This window comes from Cetorhinus maximus, chromosome 14 (genome assembly GCF_964194155.1).
Source record: "Cetorhinus maximus chromosome 14, sCetMax3.hap1.1, whole genome shotgun sequence".
Classification (NCBI taxonomy): domain Eukaryota; kingdom Metazoa; phylum Chordata; class Chondrichthyes; order Lamniformes; family Cetorhinidae; genus Cetorhinus; species Cetorhinus maximus.
The window spans coordinates 59,476,663-59,493,344 of record NC_135892.1 but is presented as its reverse complement, the minus strand read 5'-3'; the positions used below and the strand labels follow the sequence as shown (position 1 = coordinate 59,493,344).

General features: G+C 41.5%; 1 protein-coding gene across 2 annotated transcripts in view; it reads right to left on the bottom strand.

Moving 5' to 3' along the window:
* The window catches only part of LOC144689684 (proteasome activator complex subunit 4-like), a 172,010-nt gene that overhangs the window by 57,325 nt on the left and 98,003 nt on the right, over window positions 1-16,682 (bottom strand). For both annotated transcript variants that reach the window (XM_078556977.1, XM_078556978.1), the window contains 4 exons: window positions 9,931-10,081; window positions 9,474-9,543; window positions 7,785-7,910; window positions 2,297-2,449 (listed from right to left, as the gene is read on the bottom strand). In XM_078556977.1, coding sequence (XP_078413103.1) covers window positions 2,297-2,449; window positions 7,785-7,910; window positions 9,474-9,543; window positions 9,931-10,081 — 500 coding nt within the window. The remainder of the gene's footprint in view (window positions 1-2,296; window positions 2,450-7,784; window positions 7,911-9,473; window positions 9,544-9,930; window positions 10,082-16,682) is intronic.

Sequence of the window (16,682 nt, the reverse complement as noted above, 5' to 3'; positions counted from 1 at the left end):
TGAAATTTTTTTGTGACAAGGAATTGTACAATTATAGCACTTTTTATGATCTGCAGTGAATGCAAATGTTTCTAGGCCACTTCAAGTGGGTAGAAACATTAGTTTTTTTCATTTGTTTACCTTCTAATACCATCAAGACTGTGGACCAATGCATTTTTATAAACTCACAAAAGTGACCTCAGCATTTCAAAACATGTGCACATTATAGTTCATAGGGCAAAGTATTTTATGAACAACTTCAGATCAAAAGAGAAATCATCAAAATCATGGGAAATATTCACATCTGATCGCAATCCACACAAGGGTAACTAAGTGGTCTGCTCTAAATACTGGCAACAACCATTTAATAACTACTGCAGTTGCTAGTGATTTAATTACTGGATGTGTACACCTGTTAACTACTGCAAATTGGAATCTTTGGACTGACAAACATTTGAACATCTTTTGACTTGTAAAAGTACCATGAGATGAATGAAGTCGAGGTCATGTTTGGGCTCTAAATCTAACAGTCACTTGATTTGGCCGGGATGCTGACTTTCCAGTTACCACATTATAAAGGAACAGAGTGTGAACCCAGCCGGAGTATCAGTGATACCCAACTGATGAGAGTGGATTATGCCTCTTTCATTCGACAGCCAACATGAACAGATGCTCATGTCGAGCCAACACGTGGTCAGGGTCATGGAATGCCATCATTAGTGGGGTTCTTTTCCAGTTCAGTGGTTTTGCATTCAGAGTGAGCTGAAACCCTTTATTCAAATCCATTCACTTCAGGACAGGGCAAAAAAGGGGAGAGCGAGCTGTGCGCAATTGGGGTTGATCAACAGTTTTACTGACTTCTCCTCACATGGATCCTCACAGGCCAGAAATTCAACAATCAATTAAAACAGTGTCGTGACACAATCTGGTAATTAAATCAGCACCTTGTTGCAGCATTAAAAAGAGCAGAATGTTGATCAGAAAACAATACAAACTACTACCTACTAAAGTTCAACAACTGAACTCCCCAGCTCTTGGAGCCTCTGAACTGAATCAATCGCAAGGAGTGCAGGGCAATGATTCAACATGTGGGGACTGCAGTATAGCACAAAGCAACCTCCCCATATGGCTTAGCTGGTAAAGGCAACACATAACTGAATCATCTGGCCTAAGAGGACCCTAACATGCTAAGACTGATATGTTAGTCCTTTGTGCTTAGTTTTGGGAAGGTGGACAGAATAGGCCAATCATGATCACTGCCTGGTTACCCACTGCTGGAAAGTAGATGCAAACCTGTGAAGGCAGGATCCCAGTAGGTTCTGATATGCCCCAGCCTAGTTCTGTCGGTTCATTTTCATGCCATGGAAATAAGATGCCTCAATACAATCATGGTATTTTATCCCCGCAGCTTTTTAAAAAAAAAGCCATGGTCACAATTTTCTGAACTAGACATTATTTAAAGTAGTCAATTTCTCTGACCAGTAACTTAAAATAGAGGCAGGCACAATACCTTGTGCTCCAGGTCTGAAGAAAGTGCCCGTCGGATCCTCCATTTCTACAACAAAACCCACCGCTAATGTCCAACAAACAGAACTCTCCTCACACAGGGCAAGTATGAAAGGAGGGACTGGGGAAATGGTGCGACCTACTTGGCCAATGAATGTTGTTGCTCTGTCAGTGTCCAAAGCAGCCAAACGTTGTGATCAGTTGTGAGCAGGACAAAACCTGTGCTTGATGATGTACAAAAAAAAGTGAAGCAATGGACTATGGAGAGGAGGTGGCGGAGGTCAGAAAAACATTTCAAATGGCGGAATTCCATAATCAAAAAGTCGGAATTCTGCCAAAAAGCAGGAATATCTCATCCCTGAAGTACAGTGGAATTTTATTACACCAATTGTTGGGGGCAATCAAAAATGTTGAACGTAACCAAGATCATAAAAATCATTCAACCCAAAATTCAGGCAAATTGCGTTAGCACAGAACACCTCTAAGGGTAAGGGACTGTATTTTCCTTTTCAAGCAGCTCGAACCTGTTTAGACAGTTGGAATGGAAACCACGATAATATAAAAACAGTTCAGTTGTTGATTGTCATGAAGTATACAACATTGTTCAAAATTCATCATTTATTCATTTAAATTGGGTGCGAACATGAGCTGCATTGAAGATTCAAGCCACAGTATTAAGACGTTGGTTGAAATAAAAATGAACCATTCTGACTATCCAACCTCAACGATAAATACTGTCAATTCTGCACAAACATAAATATTCACCTCACCTCAAACTGAATTGTGTAGAGCATAAAACCAATGGTATTACCTCTTCATACCTCCAGTGCTTACAACCTCGGATTAATCCGGCAATGATTTCAGCTGCACAACGCTGAGCGCTTTCATGAGAATCCGAGACAAGACGTTCCATATGTGGCTTTAACACTGGTAGAAAGGCCATATCAAAGTTCCTGAACAAACCCTAACATGGAAGAAATGAACAAAACAGATGGCTAACATTCAAAACTTGGTACAAAACTGTTCAAATATGTCTTCAGTCTTGTTTGCCTTTATTTCATGCAAAAAATTCTGATAAAATGGTAAACAAATGCAATTATAGTCCTTCTGGTTGAACTTGAGAGAAATACACTAAAATGTACAAGGATTTTGCTCCGTGCAGTTTTCAATTCTCCCCTCAACCCCTACTCAGCCACAATCAACAAACTTGCAGCTTGGAAGCCACAGTGCAGGTACCAATTAAGACCAGGGATTCAACTTGCAAGTAGCTGGTTGAAAATCCAGAACTTGCTGTTACTGGGCTGAACTGAACAATATTTTAAATCAGTTCAGCTGATATTTTTTTAAAAATACCTTTCTGGAAATTGGAGAAAATAGATTTTATTCACATTATTTCACATTTACAAGTTAATCCTTTCGTTCAAACTTGGAATTCAAGATGTTTTATCATTCTAGAAAATAAATGATTAATTCTTCCGCTCATGCTGCAATATAATTTTATACAGCATAATAGCTCTCAAGTGCCTCATCAAAATGGGCATGTTTTAGGCAAGAGTCTGAACATTCAGAATCAATGGCCATTTTGATATATGGGGAACGTTAGAAATGGGAAAAGGCAGCCTGGCCATAAGAATGCTATCCCAGTCTTGAAAGAATAGTTGGACAGAAACAACTACTACAAATAATTTTAGCAGATTGATAGCACAAATCTAAGGAGGTACGGTTCACTAATATGATAACATGAGGAACATGCTGTTGAATGATGGTTACATTTTCCTAGTTTATTATGATCCCCACAAAGACTGATAACCGGAAGTTCAAATTTCTTTTTAAAAGTTAACAGCTGAACAGATGACAACAAGATTTCACGTTTTAAGGCACTTACTGTAACAGACTAAAAGTACCAAAGGTACTACTTCTGTTCCTTTTCTTTCTTAGCCTGGTAACTTCTAAACCCCAGAACTGTCCTTCATGGTGAAAGTATTACTGGAGATCCTCCCTCTAGCACAAGGTAGGCAAATCTCCCAGCTTTGTTCTAAGTCTTCATGAATTTGGTCCTTTCAATCCGAGCGCAAGCTTCAACCCGCATTCTGGCATGGTGAACCATACAGACTTTTGGCCTCTAGTCACTCTCTCTCTCTCTCTCTCTCCCAGACCCTGGCAGACTAACCTGTCTGTGATATTCAGTGCCATTTTAGAAAAGCCTGTATCTCAATATCACAATGGCTTCCTTGTAACCTCCCCATCTCAAAGCACATCACCATGTAACATGAATCACATGGGCTTTGTATCCAGGTAGAAATAAGGATTAGCTATTCTTTAGACCCCAACTCTATTCTATCATGGAATTAAATGGACAGTTTAGAGCACAACCGTTTACAACCCAACATTCTCAACACTTTTCTGGGACTTTGGAAACTCTCAGTCTATCCACTGCTAGCATACAGGCTGCTGCCATTCTCTCCATACGTAAGCACCTTGCACCTTCTTCACATTAAAACAATCTGGGCCCCCTTTAATCTCTAACAATCAAACCATCCAGACTTGTTGTCAGGCAGACTTCAGAACAGGCCACATAACCCTCTTCATTTTACCTTAAATTTAAAAACACAGGTCCAAAACATAGGGCTGTAATTTCCAACCTCCAGGGCAGTGTATCTGGGGGGTACCCCAAAGATGCAATGGGAAACACCGCCAACCCCCACCCCCACCATCGTCCCCCCAGGAAGTTCCCAGGTAAGGACTGCATGGCAATTGCCTGGGGAGTCCAAACTTCCAATGGGCAATTGCATTGCACAGGGAACCATCTAAAAATGCAATTTAAATTGCAAACTCCACATGACTTCGGATGGTTCAACTGACTTACAGCAACAGTTACCGAGAAACAGTCAGAAGAATTAAAACCATTTCTAGCTTCTGGGTAACTACAGCACTGACCCACCCTAACCCCGTCCCCACTGCCCAGGAACACAACACTCCGACCCTGAGCGGGACTCCCCCGCCCCTCCCCAATACCCCCCAACTACCGTCTCCAGGCGTGATTCTCGACCCTACATCCCCCCACCCAATGGCCCGACTCCTGACCATTGCCCCCCGTCAAGCCAGGCCCAACTCCCAACTACCCCCTCTCCCCCAACCAGGACCGGCTCCACTCTCTCTATTCCACACCTCACCAAAGGCCCAACTCCTGACTCTCTCCAACTCGGCCCAACTCCTGACTCTCCCCAACCCTGCCCATCCCCTGACTCTCCCCAACCCTGCCCAACCCCTGACTCTCCCCAACCCTGCCCATCCCCTGACTAGCCCCAGCTCCAAACCTCCATATCTGCCGACTTGCAAGCCACTTACCTTATACACAGCTTCTCCCTGGCTTGTCAATGACCTTTAAACTTGGCTAGACCTTTAAACTTACCTGGTTTACAATGGCTAGCGCTGTGAAAAAGGAGGCATGGTTTACCTACCTTCGCCTGTAGGCCCCGGGAGCACACTGCACTACACAGATCTCGCCTGGCCTGATTTGGGAGGTTGGATGAGATAGGATTACCGGGATTTCCAGGTAAGTAATTTTGAGTAGAGTGGCAATCTGATTCAATTGCCACTCCATTGTAAGTTACGGCCCATAATAATCATATAAACCTCATAATTCTAACAAGCTTAAACCTAAAAGGTAATGGAATTAGTCCAAAAATGGGAACAAATGATCTGAATATATTTGTTGAAAAGCAGAGTGGGAAAAAACATCAATTTTCAAATTATGAAACAACTGGAGCTTGAATTTGTGCTAAGCAGTAGAGAGGGCATGGTGAAACAAATGTAACAAAGGTTCCAATTTCATATTCAAATTTGTTAACTTATACACTGCCACCCAGCACAGTGAACACAGACAGGCAAAGCACAAAACAATAATGGACACATTAAGACAAAAATGCTGGAAAAACTCAGCAGGTCTGGAAACATCTGTGGAGACAGAAACATAGTTAACATTTCCAGTCTGAATGATTTTTCTTCAGAACTAAAGAGAAATAGAAATGTGATGGATATTATACGAGGGGGTGGGGCAGGTGGAGCAAAATAGAAGGTCAGGGATAGGTGGGAGATAAAGAGAGATTTGACAAAGATGTCATGGACACAAGACAAAGGGGTTGTTAATGGTTGCGTGAAGAATAAAGGCGCTGATAGTGGCATAAGGGTGAGATAGCAGAATGTGTTAATAGCAGAACAAGGGTCAGTGCTCTGTGAAAGCACAACATAGAAACAAAGTGACAGATGGCCCTGTGGTGATTGGTGGGGGGTGGGGTGGGGGGGTGGGGGGAGAGAGAGAGAGTGAGTTGGGGGAAAAGGTTTAAAAAAAAAAAATTGAATAAATAAATAAATAAAACCAAAAGTTAAAAAATTGGGTTAAGTCTGGAAGGCTGTAAAGTGCCTAATCGGAAGATGAGGTGCTGTTCCTCTAGTTTGCGATGGGCTTCACCGGAACATTGCAGCAGGCCAAGGACAGACATGTGGGCATGGGAGCAAGATGGCGTGTTGAAATGGCAAGCAAAAGGAAGGTGTGGAAGGTATGTTTGCGGACTGAACGAAGATGTTCCCCAAAGTGGTCACCCAGTCTGCGCTTAGTCTCCCCAATGTAGAGGCCATCGCATTGGGAGCAGCAAATGCAGCAGACCAAATTGAAGGAGGTGCAAATCTGCTTCACCTGAAAGGAGTGTTTGGGGCCTTGGACAGTGAGGAGGGAGGAGGTAAAGGGGCAGGTGTTGCACGTTCTGTGATTGCATGGGAAGGTGCCATGGGAAGGGGGTGAGGAGTTGAGGGTGATGGAGGAATTGGCCAGGGTGTCATGGAGGGAAAGGTCCCTATGGAATGCCAATGGGGGGGGGGGGCGCGAGGGAAGGATGTGTTTGGTGGTGGCATCATGCTGGAGTTGGCAGAAATGGAGGAGGATGATCCTTTGAACGCAGAGGCTGGTGGAGTGAAAAGTGAGGAGAAGGGAGACCCTATCATGGCTCTGGGAGGGAGGGGAAGGGGTGAAGGCAGAGGAGCGGCAGATGCATCAAGCTGAGTTTTTCCAACATTTTCTGTTTTAATAATGGACATAATCTAGATTCAACAAGGAAAATGATGAAGGATTTGTGTAACAGCAAATGGAACATTAGATGATGTGAATAGGGTATGCATCTAAATGACAAAGCAGAAAAACATTTTAAAAAACACCTTGTATGGTGGTTTTCATTTCATGACAGGGAGCATCCACAACACACTAAGCCAGGCCAGTGTGCATAAATGGTATGCACACTGCAGGAGCCTTCACATATTTATTGAACGCTGTTGTTTGGATTTGCCACCCGTGGATGATTATATCTTGGCAGAAATGTTCCTGCAGCTGGAGTTTCTGACCTCTTACAAAGGTCTCCCTGATCACTTAGTCTGCAGTGGTTTATGGGGAGTTGAATGAGGAGAAAAACTTCTTTGCTCTTAAGTTGGAAATTATTTCCCAAACTTAAAAATGCATAACTAGCTATGATCAGGGTAAATCTTGATTATAGATACTCAAAGCCAATAACCTAAACATGCTACAAGTAATTTAAAAAGTCTAAACGACTTCTAACGTAAATGTTTTTTCATGCAAATTATCAAATTTAAAATAATAAACACTAAAGAGGAAACTGAGCAAGGATTAGCCATGCCTTAGTGGTCTGCTCTCACTTCTAGGTCAGAAGGTCATGGACCCTCAAGCCCCAATTGAGCACGTAATCTAGGTGAACACTTCAGTGCAATACCCGAGGAAATGTTGAACTGTCATGTTTGAAGTCTTTTGGATGAGCTTCCATCGGCCCCGAGTTGCTTGTAAAAAATTCTGTGGCACTCCTTGAAGAACAACCGCAGGGTTCTCCTGGCGTCTTAGCTAACAATTATTGCTGAATTTGCACCAAAAACAGGTGAATTTGTCACTGCTGTTTATGGGACCTTGCTCTACATAAATCAGCTACCATGTTTCGTAAGATACGACAATGACTGGATTTCAAAAATACTTAATTGGCTGTAAAGTACTTTGCACATCCTGAGGTCGAGAAAGGCACTATATAAGTGCAAGTTCTTTGTAACCAAATCAGCAGGCCAGTTAAAAAAGGCTCTTAGGAATAACAGGTTAAACAAGATACAGTTGGAGGCATCTACAACAATGACAGATGTCTCAAAAATGTAGCCCTGGCCAATGACTGGGAGTCATTTATGACAAAATTAGACACATTAGCTGATGGTTAATATTCGCTTATTAATATTAAAAACATTAGACTGTGCACCTTGAATAGACAAAACCTGCGTGGATTAAATTTGTCTTTTCCCTTTCGGTCTTCCAAGGATAAGAACTTAATTAATTGCTCCATAAATTGTGGGTCAGAGAAGTGGTCATAAATTACTTGCTCTGTCTGCAAAAAAAGATATTTAGAAGTTATTAACTGTACCTGTGCAGAAGGACACAGATTTTGGCAAATCACTCAAAAAGATACAAAACTACATTTAATTAACATGCAAGTAGTGGTTTTGCCTCTGTAAAAAATCTTCAAAGAAGCGCTGTTGTATAACAAGCTCCTGTCAACATTCAGCTGAATTCTACCAGAGCTTTTTTTAACTACAGCATCAGTACCAGCACAAATAGTGCATGCAGATTACCAATCATGGAAAATTCCAAATACAATGCTTCAAAATCTATTGAGTAAGCCTATGCTGGAGTACTTGGGCAAGGGCCAAGGGGATATGTGTTACCATATTCTAAACTTAAAGGGAAATATCATTAAAGGTGGCAGGGAAAGAAGAAAGGATGGAAGTATTTTAATATAATGAAACAATTTCTTCTCAGTATTAGGTGACCATTCAAGAGGATGTAGAAATTTTTTAAAAACTGACCTATTAATGCTGACACGGATAGCTATCCGGTACTGAAACTTACATTGCTAAAGGCTTCCTGATTGGAAGCCCAGGAATAAAACAAGGCAGCTTTGCCCTACTACTACACAGTTGCTAGCTGATATAATCATTCTAAATGCTGGTCAAGTATTTTTACTCTGGCTTTCAGAATTGACTTAACAATTCTCTTGAAAACCATCAGCAAGGCAATAAAAAGATTTACCCCAGAGGCACTTTGAACTCTTTAATGACTCGTTTTATTCATAGCAACATAAGAATAACGAGGAAGAATTTGTATCCCCTTTTCAGTAGTATTCCTTTCAAATAAAATGTGAAGTTCATTCCATAAACTAACGTAACACCATAGCACAGGCAAAAATCTGCTCTCGGGTCCCACTAATGACACTATAGGTGCTGATAGTAGATAAAGACATGACCCAAGCTGACAACCCCCCAGACAAAATTACTCATTGGACTTCAGCTGAGGAGCGGTTTATGCATTGTGGTTGCACAGTAGCTCTATTTTAAATAAAGACATATTCCTTGTTATGCATTGCATTACTTTCTTCACTTTATAGGGCATCCCTTTTTGTCTTCTCAATTTGACAACAGACCACCTTAAAGTGTTGGTGCCCAATATAAAACCAGAATTCGTTCAGGATCCATAGAGGCTGATGATGCCCATAATTGGAATATTGAAGAGAGAAGCAACAACAGGATATTGACTAAATCAAGTTGTGAAATGTCTTTTTTTTTGAAAAAAAAGGGTGATATATTGATGTTTTGATAAAGATTATGGCAAAGTTACTTAAGAGTTTCCTGCTCCTTTAAATGGTTTCTAAATACCATCTGGAAAGTGAAGTAAGATTACTATAATCACCCCATAAATATTATATGATTTAAATCTTGTGTGCTATTTTGGTTCAGTTTATCCATTAGCTCTGGCCATCAGAACAGGTACGAATCCTCAACTACATCATGGATGAATCATAACCATCACTACTCGCTTTATTCCAGGTTTATCAAATAAACCCAAATTGATTATTGGGAAATTCTAAAAGACTCTACACTGAAATATTTCTTACCTCTGACATTTCGCTTCTACTCCTTCCTAGTTTAGGTTGTTGGTCCATGGGGGCATAAACAAGTAGCTTCCTAATTAGGAGAGAAACAAGATGTTTTCACATGTAACCACTTTTAAAAACACTTCATGAGACTTCACTTTCACCACAACTCGCTCTGATATAGACTATTAACATGCCAGACACAATTTCATGCTTTGCAAGAATAATGACGACACTGGCATAAATAATGACATGGCTTGTATTAATGAATTATTTTGACATCAGTTCATTTGATTTTGAAGTATTCAGCATTTTCAACTGGATATTTATAATTCTTCAAATGTTGGAAATAAAAAATACTTCAGTTATCTGTACTGTTAAATTCATAGAGCATGAACCTTTAAGGATTTGAATGGAAAATATTCCTATAGCTTACATTTCCAGAAACATAATGCACCAATCTTATTCTTATACTTACTGAGGCCAGGTGTAGTACCCCCAGTGTGTCTTTTCCACAAATAAACAGGCTTCCCATTCATCCTTAGTCCTTGGCAAATTGGAGCTATCGTAATGGAGCCACTTGTTATCAGGCCTGTCTCCTGGCTGCATTGTTGTTGGGCGAGATCCATCTAGTTAGGAAATGCACACAACACAAAAATGCACAATATTTATAAGAGACTTAAAAATTAGGAAGCCTTAAGGCCAGAATCTTTATTTCAAATTTTCACAAATGTGGAAAATAAATTTGAAAATAATTATTATAAATAAGCAGTATAACATGTTTGTGTGAAGCATGTGACTTTCGACCTATGGTTCCCAAAGGTTCCCAGCACCTCATGTTTGGGCTCATTGGAGACAACTTGATATAGAGCAGTTGCTAAGTAGTTTGGTCTTTTTCATTTAGTATGTCCTATGTTCTAACATCAGAGTAGCAGCATAATCAGTATACAAATTATTTTCACCAACATATCAATTCTGTTTTTACTGTAAGATCAGTGTTTGATGCATCCTGGTTCACATCTTTAATGTTTTCAGCGAGTACAGTAACGCTAAACAGAAACTTCTAACTGCCAATAAAGTAAATGTTTTAAATATTTTGAATAAAAGTTTGCAAATAAGGATTCTTGCGATTATGAATATTGTATTTACAGCCAGCAATACTGAACCATCCAACTAGTACAAAGTATCGGTGAGATAGTAGAAACACAGGCAAGGGAATTTAGTGCTGAGATTATGGAGTGCTGGAGTTGAGTGCTTCAGGGAGTTAAGCAGAGGAAGGGAAAGAGGTGTTTGGTTGCTTTTGATTAAACTTTTTCAGTCTCCAGAAATTTATTCATGTTCTGCTACAGGAGAAAAAGCTGGTTAATTGGTGAGTGTCTGGTAAATGATTAAGGTTTATTCTATTCTGAAGGCTCAAAATAGTATATTTTGAGCAAGAGGTGAGCGGGAGAGGATAAAAGGCACAGGTCAAGCAGCCTACCTGCAGTGAGACCAGTGGCGGAATGACGTCACGAACCACAATGTGACGCGAGTGCAGGGAAAGCAGCTGATTTGTGAGTAGGATTGGCGAGTATTTCTAGTGTTTAAAGTAAAAGTAAGGTCTTTAGTTTGTGCTTAGGTATCTAGTTTTTTTTCTCTTTTTCTGAAAAATAGCTTGTTAAGATACTGGTGCAAAAAAAATTAATTACAATGAAGTGTAAAGAGCGGGGGATTCTTCAAGTGTAAAGAGCAGGGATACTAAAGTAATTAATAAATTGAATAAAATGCGATACTGATGGCAGGACGGGTGATGTGTTACTGCTGCAGCATGTGGGAGCTGCTGGACACCAACGTAATCCAGAGCGAACACATCTATAGTGTGTCTGCAGCTCGAGGAACTTCGGATCAGCGTTGAGGAACTGGAGTCCAAGCTGCCGACATTGCGCCACATCAGGGTGGGGGGAAAGTTACCTCAACACTTTGCTCCAGAAGGTGATCACACCCCTTAAGATTAGGAATTCAAATTTAGTCTGTGATCAGGGACAGGCGGGTGTGACTGCAGGCGAAGCAGGTATGGGGACCCAGGGGTAGTGTTCGAGGAGCCTCAGCCCATGCAATTGTCCAACAGTTATGAGGTTCTTGCAAGCTGTTTGGATAAAAGCAGGGACTGCAGAGAGGATGAGCAAACTGACCACGGCACCGTGGTACAGGGAGCCATTCAACTGGGGGGAAGAAATGGAACGTAGTAGTGGTCGGGGACAGCATAATTAAGGGGAGAGATACTGTTCTCTGCAGCCGTGAGCATGAGTCCCAAAGGCTGTGTTGCCTGCCTGGTGCCAAGGTTAAGGACATCTTCTCAGGGCTGGAGAGGAACTTGCTGTGGGAGTGGAGGGATCCAGTTGATGTCATCCACGTTGGTACCGACGACATCGATGTGACTAGAAAGGAAATTCTGCTGAAATATTTTGAACAGTTAGGAGCTAAAGTAAAAAGCAGAACCTCAAGGTGATAATCTCGGGATCACTGCCTAAGTCACGGGAAAACTGGCTTAGGGTAAATAAAGTCAATGAGTTAAATGTGTGGCTCAAAGATTGGAGTGGGAGGAATGAGTTTCAGTTCATGGGGCACTGGCATCAGTACTAGTGTAGAAGGGAGCTGTTCGGGTGGCAGGGGCTTCACTTGAACAGTGCTGGGACCAGTGTCCTGGCGAATCGAATAACTAGGGCTGTAGCGAGGGCTTTAAATTAAATAGAAGCGGAAGGGTTCTGGAGAGGGGATGCGTAGGCTTACAAAACAAAAGGTGCCGCACAGGAGGCTGCTCAGTAAGATAAGAGCCCATGGTGTTAGAGGCAAGGTACTAGCATGGATAGAAGGCAGAGAGTGGGGATAAGGGGGTCCTTCTCAGGATGGTGGCTGGTGACTAGTGGAGTTCTGCAGGGGTCACTGTTGGGACCACAACTTTTCACTTTATACATTAATGATCTAGATGAAGGAACTGAGGGCATCCTGGCTAAGTTTGCAGATGATACAAAGATAGGTGGAGGGACAGGTAGTATTGAGGAGGCAGGGAGGCTGCAGAAGGATTTGGACAGGTTAGGAGAATGGGCAAAGAACTGGCAGATGGAATACAACGTGGGGAAGTGTGAGGTCATGCACTTTGGTAGGAAGAATAGAGGCATAGACTATTTTCTAAATGGGGAGAGAATTCAGAAATATGGAGTGCAAAGGGACTTGGGAGTCCTAGTCCAGGATTCTCTTAAGGTTAACTTGCAGGTTGAGTCGGTAGTTAGGAAGGCAAATGCAATGTTGGCATTTATTTCGAGGGGACTAGAATATAAAAGCAGGGATGTGCTGCTGAGGCTTTATAAGGCTCTGGTCAGACCACATTTAGAATATTGTGAGCAATTTTGGGCCCCGTATCTCAGGAAATATGTGCTGGTCCTGGAGAGGGTCCAGAGGAGGTTCACGAGAATGATCCCAGGAATGAAAGGCTTAACATATGAGGAACGTTTGAGGACTCTGGGTCTATACTCGATGGAGTTTAGAAGGATGAGGGGGGATCTGATTGAAACTTACAGAATACTGAAAGGCCTGGATAGAGTGGACGTGGGGAAGATGTTTCCATTAGTAGGAGAGACTAGGACCCGAGGGCACAGCCTCAGAGTAAAGGGAAGACCTTTTAGAACAGAGACGAGGAGAAACTTCTTTAGTCAAAGAGTGGTGAATTTATGGAATTCATTGCCACAGAAGGCTGTGGAGGCCAGGTCATTGAGTGTATTTAAGACCGAGATAGATAGGTTCTTGATTGGTAAGGGGGTCAAAGGTTCGGGGAGAAGGCGGGAGAATGGGGTTGAGAAACTTATCAGCCATGATTGAATGGCGGAGCAGACTCAATGGGCCGAATGGCCTAATTTCTGCTCCTATGTCTTATGGTCTTATATGGCAGCATTGCAGGGTAGCTATTTAGATAATGATACCCAGTATGTGACAGGAAGCCACAGAGTGCACAAACATTAAACAAAAAGCAGCAAATGTGGTCAAAAGGGGAAAAAATGGAAAAAAAAGCTAAATTAATGGCTCTTACTTAAATGCACGTGGTACTCGGAACAAAATTAATGAATTAACGTCACAAATAGAGGTTAATGGGTATGGTCTTATAGCCATTACGGAAACATGGTTACAAGGAGATCAAAGCTGGGAACTAAATATTCAGAGGTATGTGACTTGGAAAGGACAGGCAGGAAGGAAACTTCCTGGAGTAACTTTGTGAGTATGAGATGGAATAAGTGCGATAACAAGAAACGATCTCGGATCGGAAGATGTAGAATCCATATGGGTGGAGGTAAGAAATAACAAAGGGAAGGAGACACTGGTGGTAGTAGCCTATAGGCCCCCTAACAGTAGCTATACTGTAGGACAGAGAATAAATCAGGAGGTAATGAGGACATGTAAAAAAGGCCATACATTAATCATGGGTGACTTTAATCTTCATGTAGATTGGGAAATTCAAATTGGCAGAGGTAGCTACGAGCAAGAATTCATAGAGGGTATTTGGGATAGTTTCCTAGAACAATATGTCGTGGATCCAACCAGGGATCAGGCGTTTTGGACCTAGTAATGTGTAATGAGACAGGTTTAATAAATGATCTCAGAGCGAAAGATCCCCTAGGAAACAGTGACCATAAAGTGGTAGAATTTAGCATTCAGTTTGAGAGTGAGAAACTTGGGTCAGAAACAACTGTGCTAAACTTAAATAAGGGTAATTACAAAGGAATGAGGGCAGAGTTGGCTGGAGGTGACTGGGAAAGGAGTTTAGCAGAAAAGAGGTCGATGAACAATGGCGGACGTTTAAGAAAATAGTTCATGACTCACAACAAAGATGTATCTCAGTGAGGAAGAAGGATTCTAAGAAGGGGATAAACCAACCATGGTTAACCAAGGAAGTTAAGCGCAGTATCAAATTGAAAGAAAAAAACATACAATGTGGCAAAGATTAGTGGTAAACCAGAGGATTGGAAAGGTTTTAAAAACCAACAAAAAAATAACAAAAAGGGAGAAAATAAACTTTGAGGGTAAACTAGCAAGTAATATAAAAATGGACAGTAAGAGCTTCTTTAAATATATAAAAAGGAAGAGAGAGGCCAAAGTGAACATAGGCCTCAGAGAATGGGACTGGGGAAATAATAATGGGGAACTAGGAAATGGCAGAGGAGTTAAATAAATACTTTGCATCAGTCTTCACGGCAGAAGAGGCTAATAGCATTCCAAAAATACTAAATAATCACGGGGCAAAAAGTAGGGGGAGGAAATAAATACAATAACTATCATTAGAGAAAAAGTACTAGGGAAACTAATAGGGCTAAAGGAAATAAGTCACCTGGACCAGATTGGTTGCATCCTAGGATATTAAAGGAAGTAGTTACAGAGATAGTGGATAAACTGTAGTCATCTTCCAAGAATCCTTAGATTCTGGAAAAGTCCCAGAGGATTGGAAAACTGCCAATGTAACACCCTTATTCAAAAAGGGAGGGAGACAAAAAACAGGTAACTATAGGCCAGCTGGCTTACCATCTGTCATTGAGAAAATACTAGAGTCTATTATAAAGGATGTAATAGCAGAGTATTTAGAAATACATAAGATAATCAAGCAGAGTCAGCATGGCTTCATGAAGGGGAAATCATGCTTGACAAATTTATTAGAATTCTTTGAGGAGGTAACAAGCTGGATAGATAAAGGGGAACCAGTAGATATACTATATTTGGATTTCCAAAAGCCGTTCGATAAGGTACCGCACAAAAGGCTACTTAATAAGATAAGAGCCCATGGTGTTGGGGGTAGTATATTAGCTAACTAATAGAAAACAGTTGGGATAAGGGGTGCATTTTCAGGATGGCAACCTGTAAGTAGTGGAGTGCCACAGGGATCAGTGCTGGGGGCCACAATTATTTACAATGGATGATAGGACCGAATATACTACCACCAAGATTGCAGGTGACTCAAAAATAGGTGGGAAGGCAAGTGATGAGGATGACACAAAGAGTCTACAGAGGGATAGAGACAGGTTAAGAGTGGGCAAGAACTTGGCAGATGGAATATAATGTGGGAAAATGTGAGGTTATGCACATTGGCAGGGAGAATAGAGGAGCTGAATATTATTTAAATGGAGAAAGACTGAAGAAAGTTGCAGCACAGAGGGATTTGGGGGTCCTCGTGCATGAATCCCAAAAAGCTAGCATACAAGTTCAGCAGGTAATAAAGAAGGCAAATGGAATGTTGGCCTTTATTTCAAAGGGAATGGAGTATAAAAATAGGGAAGTCTTGCTAAAACTATACAAGTCACTAGTTAGGCCACACCTAGAATACTGGGAACAGTTTTGGTTCTCTTACCTAAGGAAAGATACACTGGCATTGGAGGCAGTCCAGGGAAGGTTCACTAAGTTGATCCCAGGTATGGAGGGACTTTCTTATGGAGGAGAGGTTGAGTAGGTTGGGCCTGTGCTCACTGGAGTTTAGAAGGATGAGAGGCGACCTTATTGAAACATATAAGATTTTTAGGAGGCTTGACAGGGTAGATGCTGAGAGGTTGTTTCCCATTGTGGGAGAGTCTAGGACCAGAGGGCATAATCTCAGAGCCCATTTAAGACAGAGACGCGGAGGAATTTCTTCTCACAGAGTAGTCAATCTGTGGAATTCTTTACCACGGAGGGCTGTAGAGGCTGCGTTGTTAAGTATATTTAAGGCTGAGATAGACAGGTTTTTAATCAGTAAGGGTTATGGGGAAAGGGCAGGAAAGTGGAGTTGAGGATTATCAGATCAGCCATGATCTCATTGAAGGCAGAGCAGACCTGATAGCCTACTTCTGCTCATGGTCTTAAAAGCTTTCAATACAAAAATTCAAGAGGAGGCAGTTCAACCCAAGTGTAATTCCAAAAATATCCGTATTCTGCAATACAGAGGTAGATACTAAAATCAAATGCAGGATGAGTTTGTTTTTGGGAGTACCCGCAACAGAAATTTGAAAGTGTGCAAAGATGCCATGACTCGTAATTAAATTTTTATATTTGATCTAGCTGCTCAGATCAATTCTCTTTACAAATGTGAGCAAATTATAAAACCTTGGGAGGAATTTTCTGAGCCTGCTGGCAGCAGGCATGATAGGTGACAGGCATGAGAAGTGGCGTGCGTGGAAAATATGGCGTGACCTGCTTCACGAGGGTGTGAAGGCAAGCAGAAATTGTCTGCTCAGCCTG